Raw genomic sequence first — 21,684 nt, 5'->3', positions numbered from 1 at the left:
CCTTCCTGCGCTGTCCCCAAGGGGCTGGGGGCTCTCAGTGTCACCTCCCTGTGCTGGCGCCGTGTCCCCAAGGGGCTGGGGGCTCTCAGTGTCACCTCCTTGCACTGTCCCTGTGTCCCCAAGGGGCTGGGGGCTCTCAGTGTCACTTCCCTGTGCTGTCCCCAATGTGTCCAGGGGGCTGGGGGTCCCCAGTGTCCCCTCCTTGGTGTCCCCAACATCCCTTCTCTGGGTGTCCCCAATGTCCCCAGAGCGCTGGGGGTTCTCAGTGTCACCTCCCCATGCTGGCCTGGTGTCCCCAGGGGGCTGGGGGTCCCCTCCTTGGTGTCCCCAATGTCCCCAGAGTGCTGGGGGTTCTCATTGTCCCCCTCTTTAGGTGTCCCCAGTGGCTTTGGGGGGCCCCTCCTTGGTGTCCCCAATGTCCCCACGGCTCTGGGGGTCCGCAGTGTCCCCTCCTGGGGGGGTTCCCATTGTCCCCACGGCTCTGGGGGCCCCCAATGTCCCCACCAAGGGTCCCCAACCCTCCCATCAGCCCCCCCCAGGTCCCTCCAAATCCCCCCAAGACCCCAGGGAGCGACAGCGGCCGCTGGCCCCGCCCCCGAGAGCTCGCAGCCAATGGGAAGCGCTCCCGCTGCGCGCGGCCCTGCTATTGGTCGATGGAGATGTCGGTTATTTTTTTGTCCCAAGCGGCCAATCAGAAGCAGGGGTGGGGCGAAAGGGGCGTGGTCTGCATGGAGGTGATGTCATCGCCGCTGGCCGCGCCTCCCGTGCGTTCTCATTGGTGAAAAAGGGCGGGAGGGGCGCGCGCCGCGCTGTGATTGGCGGGGAGGGGGCGGGAAAGGGGCGGGGCCAGAGGAAAAGGCACGTGGAGGGGGGACGGGGATGGGGACAGGGACAGGGATGGGGACACAGAGATGGGGACAGGGATGGGGACACAGGGATGGGGACAAGGAAGGGACAGGGATGGGGACAGGGACAGGGATGGGGACACAGGGATGGGGACACAGGGATGGGGACAAGGAAGGGACAGGGATGGGGACAGGGACAGGGATGGGGACGCAGGGATGGGGACAAGGATGGGGACACAGGGATGGGGACGCAGGGATGGGGACAAGGATGGGGACACAGGGATGGGGACAAGGATGGGACGGGGACAGGGATGGGGACACAGGGATGGAGACACAGGGATGGAGACACAGGGATGGGGACAAGGATGGGACAGGGACAGCGATGGGGACACAGGGATGGGGACACAGGGATGGGGACAAGGATGGGGACACAGGGATGGGGACAAGGAAGGGACAGGGATGGGGACAGGGACAGGGATGGGGACGCAGGGATGGGGACAGGGACGGGGACAAGGGATGGGGACACAGGGATGGGGACAAGGATGGGACAGGGACAGGGACGGGGACAGGGATGGGGACACAGGGATGGGGACACAGGGATGGGGACAAGGATGGGACAGGGACAGCGATGGGGACAGGGACAGGACAGGGATGGGACAAAGATGGGGACAGGGATTGGGTGGGACAGAGATGGGACAGGGGCAAGGACGGGGACAGGGATGGGGACACAGGGATGGGGACAGGGATGGGACAGGGACAGGGATGGGACAGGGACAAGGATGGGAACAGGGAGTGGACAGAGATGGGGACAAGGACAAGACAGGGTTGAGGACTGGGATGGGGACAGGGATGGGACAGGGACAAGGACAGGGACAGGACAGGGCTGGAGACAGGGATGAGATGGGGACAAGGATGGCCACAAGGACAGGGATGGGGACAGGACAGGGACAGGGACAAAAAATGGACAGGGATGGGGACAGGGATGGGGACAGGGATGGGGACAGGACAGGGATGGGACAGGGACGGGGACAGGGATGGGGACAGAGCGTTTCCCTTGAGCTGACGCTGTCCCTGGTGTCCCCACACCCTCTGTCCCTCGTGTCCCCCACCCTTGTGTCCCACTGTCCCATATCCCTTGTGTCCCCCGTGTCCTCCCTGTCCCCTGTGTCCCCTCCGTGTCCCCCCGGGTGGGTGGCCCGGCCCTCCAAGGGACGGGGACACTGATGTGACACCCGGGGGGGGGGGACGGGGGACAGGAGGGGACAGGTGAGACGGGGGGGGGGGGTGACAAGGGGAGGGGACACACATGAGGTGGCGCGGGGGGGGGTGGCACGGGGGGGTGACAAAGGGGAGGGGACAAAGGGGAGGGGACAAAGGGGAGGGGACAACCCCCGGTGGTCTCCATCAGCGACATCGGGGACGGAGAGGGGGGGTGGGTATGGGGGGGGTGGGGGTGGGTTCCCGCCCAATGGGCGTGGCCTCCCTGCCAGCCCCGCCCCCGCAGGCCCCGCCCCCGGCCCGCAGCGCCTCCGGCAGCGCCGCAGCGCCGGGACCGATGGGCCGGGACCGGTACCGGGGGGGTCCCGCGGGCCCGGGGGGGGCTCGGGGGGGCTCCGGGGGGGGGTCCGGGCTCGGGGGGGGGCGCGGGGGGAGCGGGGGAGGGGCGGGGGGAGGGGGCAGCGCGCGGGGCTGCGGGAGGGGGGAGGGGGGAGGATGAGGGGGGAGGGGGAAAGGGGGGATTGGGGGGATGGGGGGGCGGGAGAGCGCGGGGGGGGAGGGGGGAAAGAGCGCGGGGGGGGGCACCTGGGCAGGTGTGAGGCCGGGGGGGGAGGGGGACGGCCAGGGGTGGTGGGGACAGCGGAGAGCAGGTGTGACACGGATGTGCGGGGACAGGGACGGCCGGGGGTGAGCAGGTGTGACAGGGCCAGGTGTGACAGGGATGGCCGGGTGTGACAGGGGTGACAGGGCCAGGTGTGTCCAGGTGTGTCAGGGACGTCCAGGTGTGGTGGTGCCAGGTGTGACCAGGTGGGGCAGGGGTGACAGGGGTGACAGGGCCCGGTGTGTCCAGGTGTGACAGGGATTTCCAGGTGTGTCGGGGTTGCCCAGGTGTGACCAGGTGGGACAGAGCCAGATGTGTCCAGGTGTCAGGGCCAGGTGTGGTGGGGACTGGTGTGACCAGGTGTGACCAGGTGTGTCAGGGATGTCCGGGTGTGACAGGGGTGGCCGGGTGTGACCAGGTGTGTTGGGGATGCCCAGGTGTGACCAGGTGGGACAGGGCCAGATGTGTCCAGGTGTGTTGGTGATGTCCAGGTGTGACAGGGCCAGGTGTGGTGGTGCCAGGTGTGACCAGGTGGGGCAGGGGTGACCAGCTGTGCCCAGGTGTGTTGGGGATGTCCAGGTGACAGGGCCAGATGTGCCCAGGTGTGTTCAGGTGTGTCAGGGACAGGCGTGAGCAGGAACTGGGAGTTCCTGGAGGCTCTGGGGGTTACTGGGAGTTACTGGGGGCACTGGGGGTTACTGGGGCATTGGGAGTTACTGGGTGAACTGGGAGTTACTGGTGTGAACTGGATATACTGGGAGTTACTGGGATTCACTGGGGGTTACTGGGAGTTACTGGGGGTTACTGGGGGTTACTGGGGGTTACTGGGAGCACTGGGAGTTACTGGGGGCACTGGCGGTTACTGGGATTCACTGGGAGTTACTGGGGGCACTGGGGGTTACTGGGGGCACTGGCGGTTACTGGGAGTTACTGGGAGTTACTGGGATTCACTGGGGGTTACTGGGGGCACTGGGTGAACTGGGAGTCACTGGGGGTTACTGGGGCTCACTGGGTGAACTGGGACACACTGGGAGCACTGGGAGAGCCCTGAGCTCCTGGGGACGCTGGGACTGGCTGGGTTTTCACTGGGCAAACTGGGGCTTACTGGAGGTTACTGGGAGCCCACGTGTGCCCAGCTGTGCCGCGCTGTGGGCGGGGCTTTCCCCGCTGTGGGCGGGGCTTAGGGCACGGGGGCGGTGGTTTTCCCCGCGTGGTGGGCGTGGTTTTGCCCATATATAGACGGGCGGGTCCCGCCCCCGCTCCGAGGCCCCGCCCCCCGTTTGGCGCAGTCCGCGCGCGCCGCCGCAGGGCCGGGGGCGGGGCCTCGGCGCTGGGCACGGGCGCTGATTGGCTGAGAGCGTGGGATGGACAGGAGGGGGCGCGGCTTGGGCGGAGCGAGACGGGACTTGGGGGGACTGGGGGCACTGGGATTTACTGGGAGGATCTGGGGGGACTGGGAAAACTGGGGAGAACTGGGATTGACTGGGGGGCACTGGGGGCACTGGGATTTACTGGGAAAACTGGGGAGAACTGGGATTGACTGGGGGCACTGGAACCTATGGGGAAGAACTGGGGGAACTGGTGGTCACTGGTGGTCACCGGTGTCGCCGGGGGGCGGGGCCGCTGCCCGCTGTCCCCTCAGGTGTCCCCGCTGTCCCCAGGTGTGGCCCGGACAGGGGGGGCGGCCGGGCCCCCCCCGGCGAGACCCCCCCCAGGCCCCGCCAGCGCTGACAGGTGAGGGGCGGTGGCGCTGGCCCTGTCCCCAGCCATGCCCCCTGTCCCCATTGCTGTCCCCTCCTTTTGTCCCTCCCGCTGTCCCCACGCTGTGCTCGGTGTCCCTCGGCTCTGATGCCTTCAGCCATGTCCCCAGCGCTGTCCCTGTGTCCCCAGCGCTGTCCCCAAACCCTGAGCGCTGTCCCCAACGCTCTTCTCACGTTCCCAGCCCTGTCCCCAGGCCCCCCATTGGTGGCCTCAGCGCTGTCCCCATGTCCCCAGCCCTGTCCCCTGTCCTCAGGCCTGTCCCCATCTCTCTTCCTGTGTCCCCAGTCGTGTTCCCAGCGCTGTCCCCTGTCCCCAGCAGTGTCCCCATTGCCGTCCCCTGTCCCCTTTGCTGTCCCCACACTGTCCCCATGGCTGTCCCCTGTCCCCATGGCTGTCCCCTGTCCCCATCCCTGTCCCCACGCTGTCCCCATTGCTGTCCCCATTGCCATCCCCAGCAGTGTCCCCACGCTGTCCCCTGTCCCCAGCAGTGTCCCCATCCCTGTCCCCATTGCTGTTCCCTGTCCCAATCCCTGTCCCCATTGCTGTCCCCACACTGTCCCCACGCTGTCCCCTGTCCCCATTGCCATCCCCTGTCCCCATTGCCATCCCCAGCAGTGTCCCCACGCTGTCCCCTGTCCCCAGGCCGCCATGGGGGACGCCGGGGGGGGTTTCGGGCTGGCGCTGCCGGAGCTGCGGGCGCTGATGGAGCTCCGGGGCTCCGAGGCGCTCCTGAGGCTGCAGCGGGACCTGGGGGGGGTCCCGGGGCTCTGCCGCCGCCTGCGCACCTCCCCCACCGACGGTAACGCCCCCCGGGACCCCCCAAAACCCTCCGGGACCCCCCAAAACCCTCTGGGACCCCCCAGAACCCACCGGGACCCCCAGAATCCACCGGGATCCCCCAGAACTCACCGGGACCCCCCAAAACCTGCCGGGACCCCCCCGGGACCCCCCGAAACCTGCCAGGATCCCCCAAAACCACCGGGACCCCCCAGAACCCACCAGGATCTCCCAAAACTCACCGGGACCCCCCAGAACCCACCAGGACCCCCCAGAACCCACCGGGATCCCCCAAAACCAACCGGGATCCCCCAGAACCCACCAGGACCCCCAGAACCTGCCCCAACACCCCCAGACCCCTCATTCCCCTGGAAACCCTTGGGAACCCCCCCCAGCATTCCCAGAACCCCCCAAAACCACCCTGGACCCCCAAAACCACCCAGGGGTCCCCCAGGGTGGCCGTGAGGGTGACACCCATGTCCCCAAGGCTGTCGGAGGGTCCCCAAGGCTGTCCAAGGGTCCCTGGGGTGGCCATGGGGGTGACAGGGGTGTCCCCGGGGTGGCCCTGGGGGTGACACCCGTGTCCCCAGGGCTGTCCGAGGGTCCGCGGGGTGGCCCTGGGGGTGACACCCGTGTCCCCAGGGCTGTCCAAGGGTCCCCAGGGCTGTCCGAGGGTCCCTGGGGCGGCCCTGGGGGTGACACCCGTGTCCCCAGGGCTGTCCGAGGGTCCCCGGGGCGGCCCTGGGGGTGACACCCATGTCCCCAGGGCTGTCCGAGGGTCCCTGAGGTGGCCCTGGGGGTGACACCCGTGTCCCCAGGGCTGTCCGAGGGTCCCCCGGAGCTGGAGCGCCGCCGCCGGACGTTCGGCCGGAACTGGATCCCCCCGCGGCGCCCCAAGAGCTTCGCGGCGCTGGTGTGGGAGGCCCTGCAGGACGTCACCCTCGTCATCCTCGAGGTGGCCGCGCTCGTGTCCCTCGGGCTGTCCTTCTACGCCCCCCCCGGCGCCGCCGATGAAGGTGACACCTCTGTCCCCATCAGGGATGTCCCCGTCCCTGTGTCCCCATCCCGCTGCCATCCCCTGCCCTGTGTCCCCATGTCCCCAGCTCTGTGTCCCCACCCCCTGTCCCCATCCCGCTGCCATCCCCTTGTCCCCACATCCTCATCCCTGTGTCCCCAAATCCCCATCCCCATCCCCTACACCCCTGGCCATGTCCCCCATGCATGTGACACTGGTGTCCCCACGTGTGTCACCCGTGTCCCCACGTGTGTCACCCGTGTATGTCCTCATGTGTGTCACCCGCGTCTGCACGTGTGGCACCTCTGTCCCTGGTGTCCCCACGTGTGTCACCCATGTCCCCACGTGTGTCACCCATGTATGTCCCCATGTGTAACACCTCTGTCCCTGGTGTCCCCACGTGTGTCACCCATGTCCCCATGTGTGTCACCGATATCCCCACATGTGACACCTCTGTCCCCACGTGTGTCGCTGATATCCCGCCGTGTGTCGCCGATGGCCCCACGTGTGACACCTCTGTCCCCGCTGTCCCCACGTGTGTCGCTGATATTCCCATGTGTGACACCTCCGTCCCCGCTGTCCCCATGTGTGTCGCTGATATCCCCACATGTGACACCTCTGTCCCCGCTGTCCCCATGTGTGTCACCAATATCCCCCCATGTGACACCTCTGTCCCCACATGTGTCGCCGATATCCTCACGTGTGACACCTCCGTCCCCGCTGTCCCCACGTGTGTCGCCGATATCTCCCCATGTCACACCTCTGTCCCCACTGTCCCCACGTGTCGCCGATATCCCCACGTGTGACACCTCCATCCCTGCTGTCCCCACATGTGTCGCCGATATCCCCCCATGTGACACCTCTGTCCCCACGTGTGTCGCCGATATCCCCCCGTGTGTCACCAATATCCCCCCGTTTGTCCCCGCTGTCCCCACGTGTGTCGCCGATATCCCCCCATGTCACACCTCTGTCCCCACTGTCCCCACGTGTGTCGCCGATATCCCCCCATGTCCCACCTCTGTCCCCGCTGTCCCCACGTGTGTCACCAATACCCCCCCATGTGACACCTCCGTCCCCGCTGTCCCCAGCGTGCGGGCAGGCGTCGGGGGGCGCGGAGGACGAGGGCGAGGCGGAGGCCGGCTGGATCGAGGGCGCGGCCATCCTGCTCTCGGTGGCCTGCGTGGTGCTGGTGACGGCGTCCAACGACTGGAGCAAGGAGCGCCAGTTCCGGGGGCTGCAGAGCCGCCTGGAGCGCGAGCAGCGCGTGGCCGTCCTGCGCGGGGGACACCTGGCACAGGTGCCCGTGGCCGACCTGGTGGTGGGGGACATCGTGCAGGTCAAGTACGGTGAGTGACACAAAGATTGGGGACGTGGTGGGGACAGAGGCTGTGGGGTTGTGGTGGCGTTGCATGTCGCCATCTTGATGGCATCTCTTGTGGCCATCTCAACTGCCATGTCCATCCCTTGTCCCCATCCCCTGTCCCCACCCCAATGCCATCCCCTGTCCCCATCCCTGTGTCCCCATCCCCATCCTGATGCCATTCCTGTCCCCATCCCTGTGTCCCCATCCTCTGTCCCCATCCCCTGACCCCACCTTTGTGTCCCCATCCCCATCCTGATGCCACTCCTGTCCCAGTCTCTGTGTCACCATCCCTGTGTCCCTATCCCATGTCCCCATTCCTGCGTCCCTATCCCAGTGTCCCCATCCCCTGTCCCCACCTTTGTGTCACCATCCCCATCCTGATGCCATCACCGTGTCCCCATCCTCGTGTCCTCTTGTGTCCCCACACCCATGGGCACACAAAGGCACACCAGGGGACATCAGGACACATCGGGACACACCACAAGGTCCTGGTCACACAGTGGTGACTCAACACCTGGTCCAGGGACAACCCAGGGGACACCAGGACACACCGCAAAGTTCTGGTGGCACTGTGGTGACACAGCCCCAACACCAGGTCCAGGGACACTCCAAGGGACATCACAGGGTCCATGGTCACTCCATGACACACCACCAGGTCCCCGGTCACACCGGGACACACCACAAAGTTCTGGTGACACTGCGGTGACACAGCCCCAATGCCTGGTCTGGCAACACCCCAGGACACCCGGTGACACCGCGGTGGCCCCTGTCCCCTCCCAGGTGACCTCCTGCCGGCCGACGGGGTCCTGATCCAGGGCAACGACCTCAAGATCGACGAGAGCGCCCTGACCGGGGAGAGCGACCACGTGCGCAAGTCCCTGGACAAGGACCCGCTGCTGCTCTCGGGTGAGGGACGTTTGGGGACACGGGGGGGACACCGAGGGGACCGCGCCGTGACCCGCGGTGTCCCCGCCAGGCACCCACGTCATGGAGGGCTCGGGCAGGATGGTGGTGACGGCCGTGGGGGTGAACTCGCAGAGCGGCATCATCTTCACCCTGCTGGGCGCCGCCGGGGACGACGAGGACGATGGCAGGGACAAGAAAGGTGACACCACCCCCGGGGGTGGCCGCTGGTTCCGTGGGGACTGTCCCCAAGGGGGCTGGCGCTGCTTGGCGCTGTCCCCAAGGATTCTGGGACTGGTGGCACCATGGGTGGCTGGTGGCCCCATGGGAGGTGGCACTGGTGGCACTGTGGGTGGCTGGTGACTCTGTGGGATCTGTCACCTTCTGTCCCCAAGTCCCTCCCATGTCCCTGAGGGGTCCAGGCCCTTCTGTCCCCCTCTGTCCCCAAGGTCCCCAGACCCTCTGTCCCCTCTGAAGTCTCCAGATCCTCTGTCCCCTCTGTCCTCAAGGTCCCTGGACCCCTCTGTCCCCCTCTGTCCCCAAGGTCCCCAAGGTCCCCAAGGTCCCCAGACCCTCTGTCCCCTCTGTCCCCAAGGTCCCCAGACCCTCCGTCCCCCTCTGTCCCCAAGGTCCCCAGACCCTCTGTCCCCTCTGTCCCCAAGGTCCCCAGATCCTCCGTCCCTTCTGTCCCCATGTGCCCCACCCCTCCCATCCCTGTCCCCAGCAGTGCCACCACTGCCACTCCCCTCCCCCGACCCCACTGCCACCACCCCTCCCTGTCCCCACCCCGGGGGCTCTCCCTGTCCCCCCCCCCCCCGCCCAGGTCACATTTCGGGGTGTCCCCACTCCCCCCCTTTGTCCCACAGGGAAGCCCCAGGATGGCGCCGTGGACACCCCACAACCCAAAGGTGCTTTGGGGTCGGGTGGGGACAACCCCAAAGCCCCCTCCCCGTGTCCCCCCCTTGTCCCCCTGCCACGTGGCCGGTGTCCCCAGGCAAGCGGCAGGACGGGGCGGTGGCCATGGAGATGCAGCCGCTGAAGAGCGCCGAGGGAGGGGACACGGCCGACGGGCCGGGGACACGGCCCCGAGGTGGCACCAAGAAGGAGAAGTCCGTGCTCCAGGCCAAGCTGACCCAGCTGGCCGTGCAGATCGGGAAGGCAGGTGGGGGCTGGCGTCCCCAAAGGAGGGGACAAAGGGGTGGGGACGTGTCCTGAGGGGTGGCTGAACAACAGCAAGCATGGGGAGATGTCCCCAAGGTGTCCCCAAGAAGGAACAAATCGGTCCTGCAGGGCAAAGTGACCCAAGTGACCGTGCAGATCCGGGGGTATGGGGTCTCCAAATGAGGGTTGGGGACACATCCTGAGGGGTGGGGACACTGTGGGCAGGTTGGGGACACGTCCCTGAGGTGGCTCCAAGGACAAATCAGTGCCCCAGGTCAAACTGAGTGTGCAAATCGGGGTCCCCAAATGGGGTGGCAGGAGGTTGGGGACACTGGGGACGTCCTGAGGAGTGGCTGAACAACACCAAGGGTGGGGACATGTCCCCGAGGTGGCCCCAGGAAGGACAAATTGGTCCTGCAGGGCAAAGTGACCCAACTGAGCCTGGAGATTGGGGGGCTGGGGGTCCCCAGTGAAGGGACAAAGGCTTGGGGACACATCCTGAGGGGTGGGGACATTGTGGGCAGGTTGGGGACACATCCCTGAGGTGGCTCCAAGGACAATTCAGTGCCACAGGTCAAAACGACCATACAAATTGGGGTCACCAAATGAGGGGACAAGGGGTCGGGGACGTGTCCTGAGGGATGGGGACATCAGGCACAGGGTGGGGACATCAGGCACAAGGTGAGGACAAGGACACCGGGTGTCCCCAAGAAGGACAAACCAGGCCAAACGGACCCAAGTGACCACGCACACATCAGAGGGTTCGGTGTCCCCAGACGGGGGTGACAGGGACACGACGACCTTTGGTGGGGCACCGCGTCCTGAGGGCGTCCCCGCGCAGGCCTGGCCATGTCGGCCATCACCGTCATCATCCTCGTGCTCTACTTCGTCATCGAGACCTTCGTGGTGCAGGGCCGGCCCTGGCTGGCCGAGTGCGCCCCGGTCTACGTCCAGTACTGGGTCAAGTTCTTCATCATCGGCGTCACCGTGCTGGTGGTGGCCGTGCCCGAGGGGCTCCCGCTGGCCGTCACCATCTCGCTGGCCTACTCCGTCAAGGTGGGCGCGCGTCTGTCCGCGTCCGTTTGTCCGTCATCTCTCCGCTCGCGCCCGCCCGGCCACGCGTGTCCGTTCGTCCATCCGCGTCCGTTTCCCCACAGTTTCTCTGTTCGTGTACAGCTGGCCCATCTGTCCATCCACGCCTGTCTCTCCATGTCCGTTTGTCCATCCATGTCTGTTTGTCCCTCCGCGTCCGTTTCCCCACAGTTTCTCTGTTCGTGTGCGTCCAGCCGTTTGTCGCCATGTGTCCGTTTGTCCCTCCATGTCCATTTGTCCATCCATGGCCATTTCACCATCATCTCCCTGTTCGCGTCCAGCTGGCCGTCTGTCCCTCCATGTCCGTTTGTCCATCCATGTCCATTTGTCCATCTGGCTATTTTTCCATCTGGCCATTTGTCCATCCATGTCCATTTGTTCTTCCATGTCCATTTGTCCCTCCATGTCCATTTGTCCCTCCGTGTCCATTTGTCCATCCATATCTGTTTGTCCATCTGGCCATTTGTCCCTCCACGTCCATTTGTCCATTCATGTCCATTTGTCCCTCCATGTCCATTTGTCCATCCGGCCATTTGTCCCTCCATGGCCATTTGTCCATCCACGCCCGTTTGTCCCTCCGTGTCCATTTGTCCATCCATGGCCATCTGTCCATCCATGTCTGTTTGTCCATCTGGCCATTTTTCCATCTGGCTGTTTGTCTCTTTTCCTCCCCAGTTTTTCCCCCCATTTCTCCCCGATTTTTTTCCCCCTGAATTTCCCCCCAAAATTCCCCCCAAAATTCCCTCCTTTCTCTCCCCCCAAGAAAATGATGAAGGACAACAACCTGGTGCGGCACCTGGACGCGTGCGAGACCATGGGCAACGCCACGGCCATCTGCTCGGACAAGACGGGCACGCTGACCACCAACCGCATGACGGTGGTGCAGGCCTACGTGGGGGGGTCCCACTTCAGCCGCCCCCCGGCCCCCGCTGCCCTGGCGCCCCCCACGCTCGACCTGCTGGCCCAGGCCATCGCCATCAACAGCGCCTACACCAGCAAGATACTGGTGAGGGGTACTGGGAGCACTGGGAAGGGGTTTGGGGGTGATTTTGGGGGGGTTTTAGGGGCGTTTTTGGGGGGTTATGGAGCCAGGCCATCGCCATCAACAGCGCCTACACCAGCAGGATACTGGTGAGGGCAACTGGGAGCACTGGGAGGGGGTTTGGGGGTGATTTTGGGGGGATTTGGGGGGGTTTTGGGGGCGTTTTTGGGGGGGGTTATGGGCACAAACCATTGGCACCAACAGCGCCTACACCAGCAAGATACTGGTGAGGGCAACTGGGAGCGCTGGGAGGGGGTTTGGGGGTGATTTTGGGGGGATTTGGGGGGGGGGTTAGGGGGAATTTAGGGGATTTTGGGGGGGTTTTAGAGGGGATCACGTGCCCAGGTCATCGCCATCAACAGCACCTACACCAGCAAGATACTGGTGAGGGCAACTGGGAGCACTGGGAGGGGGTCTGGGGGCTGATTTTGGGGGGATTTGGGGGGGTTTTAGGGGCGTTTTTGGGGGGGTTATGGAGCCAGGCCATCGCCATCAACAGCGCCTACACCAGCAAGATACTGGTGAGGGCAACTGGGAGGCACTGGGGTGGGGTTTGGGGGAGATTTTGGGGGGATTTGGGGGGGGTTTAGGGGGAATTTAGGGGATTTTGGGGGGGTTTTGGAGGAGTTTTTTGCCCCCCTCACCCCCTTTACTTGCCCCCCACCCCCTTTACCTGCCCCCTTAACCTGTCCCCTGCCCCCTTTATCTGCCCCCCTCACCTGCCCCCTTTACCTCCCCCTTTATCTGCCCCCCTCACCTGTCCCTTTATCTGTCCCCTTTTACCTGCCCCCTTTATGTGTCCCCTATCCCCATAATTACCCCCTTTACCTGTCCCCCACCCTTTACCTACCCCTATCCCCTTTACCTGCCCCCTTTACCTGCTCTCCCCCCTCTACCTGCCCCCCTCTACCTGCCCCCCTCACCTGCCCCCTTTACCTGCCCCCCCCACCCTTTACCTGCCCCCTCACCTGCCCCCTTTACCTACCCCTATCCCCTTTACCTGCCCCCTTTACCTGCTCTTCCCCCTTTACCTGCCCCCCTCACCTGCCCCCTTTACCTGCCCCCCACCCTTTACCTGCCCCCTCACCTGTGCCCGTTTCCAGCCCCCCGAAGCCCCCGGGGCCCTCCCTCGCCACGTGGGCAACAAGACCGAGTGTGCGCTGCTGGGGCTGGCGCTGGCGCTGGGCCGCGACCCCGAGGCCGAGCGGGCGCAGGTGCCCGAGGAGCACCTGGTCAAGGTGTTCACCTTCAACTCGGAGCGCAAATCCATGAGCACGGTGACCCGGCGGCCCGGGGGCGGCTACAGGCTGCTCTGCAAGGGCGCCTCCGAGATGGTGCTGCGCAGGTGAGGGGGGCACGCACCTGGGGAGGGGCAAGACAACCCCAAAACACACCTGGGGAGGCTAAAAGGGGCTCCCAGGAGCCCCCAGAACTCCCCCCCAGGTGCAGCTCCATCCTAGAGCCAGGGTCCCCCTGATCTACCTGTGCCCCCGACTCACCTGTCCCCCCCAGGTGCACCTCGATGCTGGATGTGGGGGGGGTCCCATAACCCCTGAGCCCCCTTCCCTTGACTCACCTGTCCCCCCCCGACACACCTGTCCCCCCTGACCCTCCCCATCCCCCGTGACTCACCTGTCCCCCCCTGCCCCCAGGTGCACCTTGATGCTGGACGCAGGGGGGTCCCAATACCCCTGAGCCCCCTCCCCTGACCCTCCCTGTCCCCCCGTGACTCACCTGTCCCCCCAACCCTCCCTGTCCCCGTGTGACTCACCTGTCCCCCTCTGACTCACCTGTCCCCCCGCCAGGTGCACCTCGATGCTGGACGCGGGGGGGTCCCATAACCCCTGAGCCCCCTTCCCTGACCCTCCCCGACTCTCCCTGTCCCCTCAACTCACCTGTCCCCCCCCGACTCACCTGTCCCCCCTGACCCTCCCTGTCCCCCCTGACTCACCTGTCCCACCTGCCCCCCAGGTGCACCTCGATGCTGGACGCGGGGGGGTCCCATAACCCCTGAGCCCCCTCCCCTGACCCTCCCTGTCCCCCCGTGACTCACCTGTCCCCTGACTCACCTGTCCCCCCCTGACTCACCTGTCCCCCCCGCCCCCAGGTGCACCTCGATGCTGGACGCGGGGGGCGCCCCGCGGGCGCTGGCGGGGCCGGAGCGGGAGGAGCTGGTGCGGCGCGTGGTGGAGCCGATGGCGGCGGGGGGGCTGCGGACCCTCGCCCTCGCCTTCCGCGACTTCCCCGCCCGGCCCGAGCCCCCCTGGGACGACGAGGCCGCCGTGGTCGGGGAGCTCACCTGCATCGCCATCGTGGGCATCGAGGACCCCGTGCGGCCCGAGGTGCGGGGCAGGGGGGCATGGGGACATTGGGGACATTGGGGACATTGGGGACATGGGGGGACGTGGGGGGGAATGGGGACATTGGGGACATGGTCGGGGAGCTCACCTGCATTGCCATCGTGGGCATCGAGGACCCCGTGCGGCCCGAGGTGTGGGGCAGGGGGGAATGGGGACATTGGGGGACATTGGGGACATTGGGGACATTGGGGACATGGGGGGATGTGGGGGGGAATGGGGACATTGGGGACATTGGGGGACATGGGGACATTGGGGACATTGGGGGACATGGGGGACATTGGGGGACATTGGGGACATGGGGGGACGTGAGGGGAAATGGGGACATTGGGGACATGGTTGGGGAGCTCACCTGCATCGCCATCGTGGGCATCGAGGACCCCGTGCGGCCCGAGGTGCGGGGCAGGGGGACATGGGGGACATTGGGGACATGGGGGGGACATTGGGGACATGGGGGACATTGGGGACATGGGGGGGACATTGGGGACATGGCGGGGTGTGGGGACATGGGGGGATGTGGGGGGGAATGGGGACATGGGGACATGGGGGACATGGTGGGGGACATGGGGACATGGGGGGTGTGTGGTGATATGGGAGGGATGTGGGGACATTGGGACAAAGGGGACATGGGGGGGAAATGGGGGGGAAATGGGGACATTGGGGACATGGGGGGATGTGGGGACATTGGAACAAAGGGGACATGGGGGGGACATGGGGGGGACACTGGGGACATGGGGATGGGGGACATGGGGGACATGGGGGACATGAGGGGAAATGGGGACATGGGGATGAGGGACATGGGGGGGAAATGGGGGACACCGGGGACAGGGCGGTGGCGCTGCGGGGACAGCACGGGGACGGGTGCGTGTGGCAGGTGCCCGAGGCCATCCGGAAGTGCCAGCGCGCGGGGATCACGGTGCGGATGGTGACAGGTGACAACCTGGACACGGCGCGCGCCATCGCGGCCAAGTGCGGCATCCTCCCCGCCGGCGGCGGCGGCGACTGGCTGTGCCTGGAGGGGAAGGACTTCAACCGCCGCATCCGCAACGACCGCGGCGAGGTGGCACTGGGGACACTGGGGACACTGGGATGGGGATTGGGGGACACTGGGATGGGCACTGGGGACACTGGGGACACTGGGATGGGGATTGGGGGACACTGGGGGACACTGGGGACACTGGGGACACTGGGATGGGGATTGGGGGACACTGGGGGACACTGGGGACACTGGGGACACTGGGGACACTGGGGACACTGGGGACACTGGGATGGGGATTGGGGGACACTGGGATGGGCACTGGGGACACTGGGGGACACTGGGGACACTGGGATGGGGATTGGGGGACACTGGGGACACTGGGGACACTGGGATGGGGATTGGGGGACACTGGGAGGGGGATTAGGATCCCTGGGAATGGGACTGGGGACAATGGCAGTGATTGGGACAGGGACTGGGAGGCACTGGGAGGGACTGGGAGGCACTGGGCGGGGGGGGGGGGTCTCTGGGGGTCTCACACCCCCAAACCCCCCAGGTGGAGCAGGAGCACCTGGCCAAGGTGTGTGGGGATGTCTGGGGGGGTTCAGGTGACCCTGGGAGGGTTCAGGTGACCTTGAGGGGTCCTTGGGGGTCCCTGAGGGGTCCCTGGGGGTCTCGGGGTGTCCCTGGGGGGGTCCTTGGGGGTCTGGGGGTGTCCCTGGGGGGGTCCCCGGGGGTCTCACACCCCCAAACCCCCCCAGGTGGAGCAGGAGCGCCTGGACAAGGTGTGGCCCAAGCTGAGGGTCCTGGCTCGGTCATCGCCCACCGACAAACACACCCTGGTGAAAGGTGCGAATTTGGGGAGGGGTCCCGGGGGTCCCGGGGAGGTCGGGGGGTGGGGGGGGTCTTGGGGGTCTCACCTGTCCCCCCCCATCCCCAGGGATCATCGACAGCACCATCGGGGACCAGCGCCAGGTCGTGGCTGTCACCGGCGACGGCACCAACGACGGCCCCGCCCTCAAAAAGGCCGACGTGGGGTTCGCCATGGTAACGCCCCCTCCCCAAAATGGGACCCCTCCCCAAAATGGGAACCCTCCCCAAACAGCGGGACCCCTCCCCAAAATGGGACCCCTCCCCACATAGCGGGATCCCTCCCCAAATAGCGGGACCCCTCCCCAAAATGGGACCCCTCCCCAAAATGGGACCCCTCCCCAAACGGCGGGACCCCTCCCCAAAATGGGACCCCTCCCCAAAATGGGACCCCTCCCAAACGGCGGGACCCCTCCCCAAAATGGGACCCCTCCCACATAGTGGGACCTCTCCACGAAATGAGACCCCTCCCCAAAATGGGACCCCTCCCTGAAATGTGACCCTCGAGAACCCTCCTGGATTGGGACCCCCAGAATCCCTCCCCAAATTGTGGGACCCCTCCCCAAATAGCGGGACCCTTCCCTGAAATGGAACCCCTCCTCAACGAGAACCCTCCCAAATTTGCATTCTGAAGACCCCTCCCCAAATATTGGGACCCCTCTCCGAAATGGGAAAATCCTTCCTAGTGGGGACCCCCAGAACCCCACTCCAAACCGGAATTCCTGAGACCCCTCCCCAGACTGGGAGCCTCAAGACCCTTCCTGAAAAAGGAATCCCCGAGACTCCAGATCTCCCCCTCCCAAAATGGGGACCCCTCCCCATCCCTGTGCCCACCTGGGGCTCACCTGTGCCCACCTGGGGCTCACCTGTGCCCACCTGTGCCCACCTGTCCGTGTCCCCCAGGGCATCGCGGGCATGGACGTGGCCAAGGAGGCCTCGGACATCATTGTCCTGTCCCCTCACCCACCTGGGGCCACCTTGGTGTCACCTTGGGGTTCCCCATCCCTGTGGTCACCTGGGGCTCACCTGGGAGTCACCTGTGCCCACCCGGGTGTCACCTGTCCGTGTCCCCCAGGGCATTGCGGGCATGGACATGGCCAAGGATGTCTTTGACATCCCCTCACCCACCTGGGCCACCTTGGGGTTCCTCATCCCTGTGGTCACCTGGGGCTCACCTGTGGTCACCTGTGGTCACTTGGGTGTCACCTGTGCCCACCTGTCCGTGTCCCCCAGGGCATCGCGGGCACGGACGTGGCCAAGGAGGCCTCGGACATCATCCTGACCGACGACAACTTCTCGAGCATCGTCAAGGCCGTCATGTGGGGCCGCAACGTCTACGACAGCATCGCCAAGTTCCTGCAGTTCCAGCTCACCGTCAACGTGGTGGCCGTCATCGTGGCCTTCACCGGCGCCTGCATCACCCAGGTGAGCTCACCTGGACAGGTGGGGCATGGGGGGATGGTCATCGTGGCCTTCACGGGCGCCTGCATCACCCAGGTGAGCTCACCTGGACAGGTGGGGCATGGGGGGGCTCACCTGGACAGGTGGGACATAAGGACACCTGGGTAGGATGGTGGCCATCATGGTGGCTGTCACTGGTATGTGCATAATGCAGGTGAGGGGTTACCTGGGCAGGGGGGGTCACCTGGGTCTGAATCACACAGTCCCCCTGTGCCCACCTGTCCCAATTCCTCTGATCCCACCTGATCCCACCTGTGCCCACCTGAGCTCACCTGATCCCACCTGTGCTCACCTGTGCCCACCTGAGCTCACCTGATCCCACCTGTGCCCACCTGTGCCCACCTGTCCCAATTCCTCTGAGCTCACCTGATCCCACCTGTGCCCACCTGTGCCCACCTGTCCCCACCTGTCCCAATTCCTCTGAGCTCACCTGATCCCACCTGATCCCACCTGTGCCCACCTGAGCTCACCTGTGCTCACCTGTGCCCACCTGTCCCATTCCTCTGAGCTCACCTGATCCCACCTGTGCTCACCTGTGCTGACCTGTGCCCACCTGATCCCACCTGTGCCCACCTGAGCTCACCTGTGCCCACCTGTCTCATTCCTCTGAGCTCACCTGATCCCACCTGTGCCCAACTGAGCTCACCTGTGCCCACCTGATCCCACCTGTGCCCACCTGTCCGCAGGACTCTCCGCTGAAGGCGGTGCAGATGCTGTGGGTGAACCTCATCATGGACACGCTGGCGTCGCTGGCGCTGGCCACGGAGCCGCCCACGGAGGCGCTGCTGCTGCGCCGCCCCTACGGCCGCGACCACCCGCTGGTGTCCGGCACCATGCTGCGCAACATCCTGGGCCACGCCGCCTACCAGCTGCTGGTCATCTTCACCCTGCTCTTCGCCGGTCAGTGACGGGGACATCCGGGTGATGGGAACCCATGGGGACACATGGGGACATGGTGGGACATGGTGGGACACGGTGGGACACAGCCCCTACCAGCTGTTGGTCATCTTCACCCTGCTCTTCGCCGGTCAGTGACACGGGCAGGGGACATCACGGGAGGGGTCACACAGGTGATGGGAACCCATGGGGACACGGTGGGACACGGTGGGACACAGCCCCTTCCGGTCATCCCCACCTGCTGGTCATCTTCACCCTGCTCCTCGCCGGTCAGTGACACTGGGGACAGGTGACAATGGACACAGGGGAGGGTTTCCCACGCCCACGGCCATGTCCTCACGTGTGTCCCCATGTCCCCAAGGGTGTCCCCATGTGCCCAAGGGTGTCCCCAAGGGTGTCCCCACGAGCGTCCCCGTGTCCCCAAGGGTGTCCCCAAGGGTGTCCCCATGTCCCCAAGGGTGTCCCCATGTCCCCAAGGGTGTCCCCAAGGGTGTCCCCATGTCCCCAAGGGTGTCCCCAAGGGTGTCCCCAAGGGTGTCCCCATGTCCCCAAGGGTGTCCCCATGTCCCCAAGGGTGTCCCCACGGGTGTCCCCAAGGGTGTCCCCGTGTCCCCACAGGGGAGGTGCTGTTCGACATCGACAGCGGCCGCGCGGCCCCGCTGCACGCGCCGCCCTCGGAGCACTTCACCATCATCTTCAACACCTTCGTGCTGATGCAGCTCTTCAACGAGCTCAACGCGCGCAAGCTGCACGGCGAGAGGAACGTCTTCGAGGGCGTCTGCGCCAACCCCATCTTCTGCGCCATCGTCCTGGGCACCTTCGCCGTGCAGGTGGGACACGGGGGCACCTGGGGGCACCTGGGGACACCTGGGGACACCTGGGGACATGGGGACACACATGGGGACACACATGGGGACACACATGGGGACATGGTGGGGACATTGTGGGGACGCGGGGGTGGCCGGGTGGGTCTGTGACCCCTGTGTCCCCTCATGTCCCCCCATTGTCCCCTCCGCAGGTGCTGATCGTGCAGTTCGGGGGGAAGCCCTTCAGCTGCTCCCCATGGGGACATTGTGGGGACATTGTGGGGACACGGGGGTGGCCGGGGGTGTCCAGGGGTGGCCGGGGCAGTGTGTGACCCTCATGTCCCCTCCATTGTCCCCCCATTGTCCCCTCCGCAGGTGCTGATCGTGCAGTTCGGGGGGAAGCCCTTCAGCTGCTCCCCCCTCAGTGCCGAGCAGTGGCTCTGGTGCCTCTTCGTGGGCGTGGGGGAGCTCGTCTGGGGACAGGTACGGAGACCCCGCCCACACCTGGGGAGACCCCGCCCACACCTGGGGAGACCCCGCCCACCTGAGGGGACCCCAGCCCCACGGGACCCCCAAACCTGGGGAATCCAAAGGACCCCACCCACCCGCAGAAGCCCCTGACCTATGGGGACCCCCCCGAACCCCATGGCACCCCCTGTCCCCATTGTCCCCGGGGTGTCCCCAAGGTGTCCCCAATGTCCCCAAGGTGTCCCCAGGGTCTCCCCAAGGTGTCCCCAATGTCCCGCAGGTGCTGGTGTGCGTCCCGGGGGGGCCGCAGTGCCCCCGGGCGGGCGGTCAGTGGCCGGAGTGGCCGGAGCCCAATGACCGCACTGACCCTGGGGTGTCCCCACTGACCCTGGGGTGTCCCCAATGTCCCCAGGGTGTCCCCAAAGTGTCCCCTATGTCCCCAAAGGTGCTGGAGTGTGTCCTGGAGGGCTGCAGTGTCCCAGCCCCATGGGCGGGCAGTGGCCGGAGTGGCCGGAGTGGCCGGAGCCCAATGACCGCACTGACCATGGAGTGTCCCCACTGACCCTGGGGTGTCCCCAATGTCCCCAAGGTGTCCCCAATGTCCCACAGGTGCTGGTGTGCGTCCCGGGGGGGCCGCAGTGCCCCAGCCCCATGGGCGGGCAGTGGCCGGAGCCCGATGACCGCACTGACCCCATTGACCCCAAGGTGTCCCCAATGTCCCCAAGGTGTCCCCCATGTCCCCGCAGGTGCTGGTGTGCGTCCCGGGGGGGCCGCAGTGCCCCCGGGCGGGCGGGCAGTGGCCGCAGGGCTCCGGCCATGCTGACCAGGCCGAGCTGGACGCGGCCGAGCTGCGCCGGGGGAAGGTGCTGTGGGTCAGGGGCTTGAGCCGCATCCAGACCCAGGTGAGACCCCCTCCCCAAAACGACCCCACACCCCGAAATCCCCTCCTTTGACCCCCCAAAAAATGGGGGGAATCTTAAAATTCGGGAAAAGCCACGGAAAAAAAATCTCAAAATTTGGGGGGAAAAAAATCCCTGGAAATTTGGGATTGCCAAGGGGGAAATTGGGAGGTTTGGGGTAGGGGGGTTTGGGGTTTCCTGGCCCCCAAGATTCCCCTTTATCCCAAAGTTTTGGGGAAAATCTCAAAAATTTGGGGAAAATCTTAAAATTTTGGGGAAAATCGGAAAATTTGAGGGGAAAAATCCAGAAATTTGGGGGAAAAATCCAGAAATTTGGGAATTCCCAAGGGGGAAATGGGGAGTTTTGGGGTGGGGAGGGTTGGGGTTTCCTGGCCCCCAAGGTTCCCCTTTTATCCCAAAATTTTGGGGAAAATCTCAAAAATTTGGGGAAAATCTTAAAATTTTGGGGAAAATTTGGGGGGAAAAATCCAGAAATTTGGGAGGGGGATTTTTATGGGAAAGGATTTTTTTGGTGTGGGGAATTTTTATGGGAAAGGATTTTTTTTGGAAAAAGATTTTTTTGGGGGGAGATTTTTTTGGGGGGGGGGATTTTTATGGGAGGGAGATTTTTTGGGGGGGGGGAATTTTTTTGGAAAATGATTTTTTTTGGGGGGGAGATTTTATGGGAGGGGGAATTTTTTTCGTTTTTTTTAAATTTTTTTTTTTTGGGGGGTCACTTTACATTTTCACGACGCCCCCCCCCCCTTAATTCTTTCCCCCCCCCCACAGATGCGCGTGGTCCGCGCCTTCCGCAGCAATTTGGGGGGGGTCCCCCGCCCCTGCCTCGGCCGGAGCCGCCGCCCCCCCTGGGGCTCCTCGTGGGCGGGGGGGCCCTTTCGGGGTGCCCCCCCACGCCGAGCTCATTTTCGGGGACACCCGGGACATTCCCTTGATCGACGACACCGACGCCGAGAGCGAGGCCCCGCCCATCCGCGCCCGCCCCCCCCGAACCGCAACAACAACCACAGGCCCCGCCCCCCGGCCCCGCCCCCCGCCCTCAGCGCCCCCCCCGGGCCCTTCTGCCCCCGCCCGCCCCCCCAGGGCGCCTGCACAGCCTCGAGACCTCGCTCTGAGCGGGGGGGGCCCCAAAATTCATCCCCAATGGGGGGGGG

General features: G+C 65.4%; 1 protein-coding gene across 1 annotated transcript; it reads left to right on the top strand.

Annotated features, from left to right (window-relative positions):
- Positions 1 to 2,396: 2,396 nt before the first annotated feature.
- LOC118701322 (plasma membrane calcium-transporting ATPase 2-like) lies at positions 2,397 to 21,679 on the top strand (the record flags this gene model as incomplete). Its single annotated transcript, XM_036405957.2, has 22 exons — positions 2,397 to 2,414; positions 4,326 to 4,398; positions 5,068 to 5,224; positions 6,021 to 6,218; positions 7,306 to 7,563; positions 8,361 to 8,486; positions 8,557 to 8,685; positions 9,350 to 9,391; positions 9,478 to 9,645; positions 10,486 to 10,700; positions 11,500 to 11,742; positions 12,882 to 13,123; positions 13,886 to 14,120; positions 15,010 to 15,195; positions 15,873 to 15,960; positions 16,052 to 16,158; positions 17,215 to 17,406; positions 18,129 to 18,342; positions 18,958 to 19,169; positions 19,521 to 19,628; positions 20,360 to 20,515; positions 21,302 to 21,679. Coding segments are annotated over exons 3-22 (3,648 nt in total), but the record flags the coding sequence as incomplete, so codon positions are not given.
- Between the last annotated feature and the right edge of the window lie 5 nt (positions 21,680 to 21,684).

The sequence above is a fragment of the Molothrus ater genome, unplaced genomic scaffold (assembly GCF_012460135.2).
Source record: "Molothrus ater isolate BHLD 08-10-18 breed brown headed cowbird unplaced genomic scaffold, BPBGC_Mater_1.1 matUn_MA582, whole genome shotgun sequence".
Lineage (NCBI taxonomy): Eukaryota > Metazoa > Chordata > Aves > Passeriformes > Icteridae > Molothrus > Molothrus ater.
Note: the sequence above shows the minus strand (reverse complement) of the source record. Positions and strands in the feature narration are given on the sequence as shown.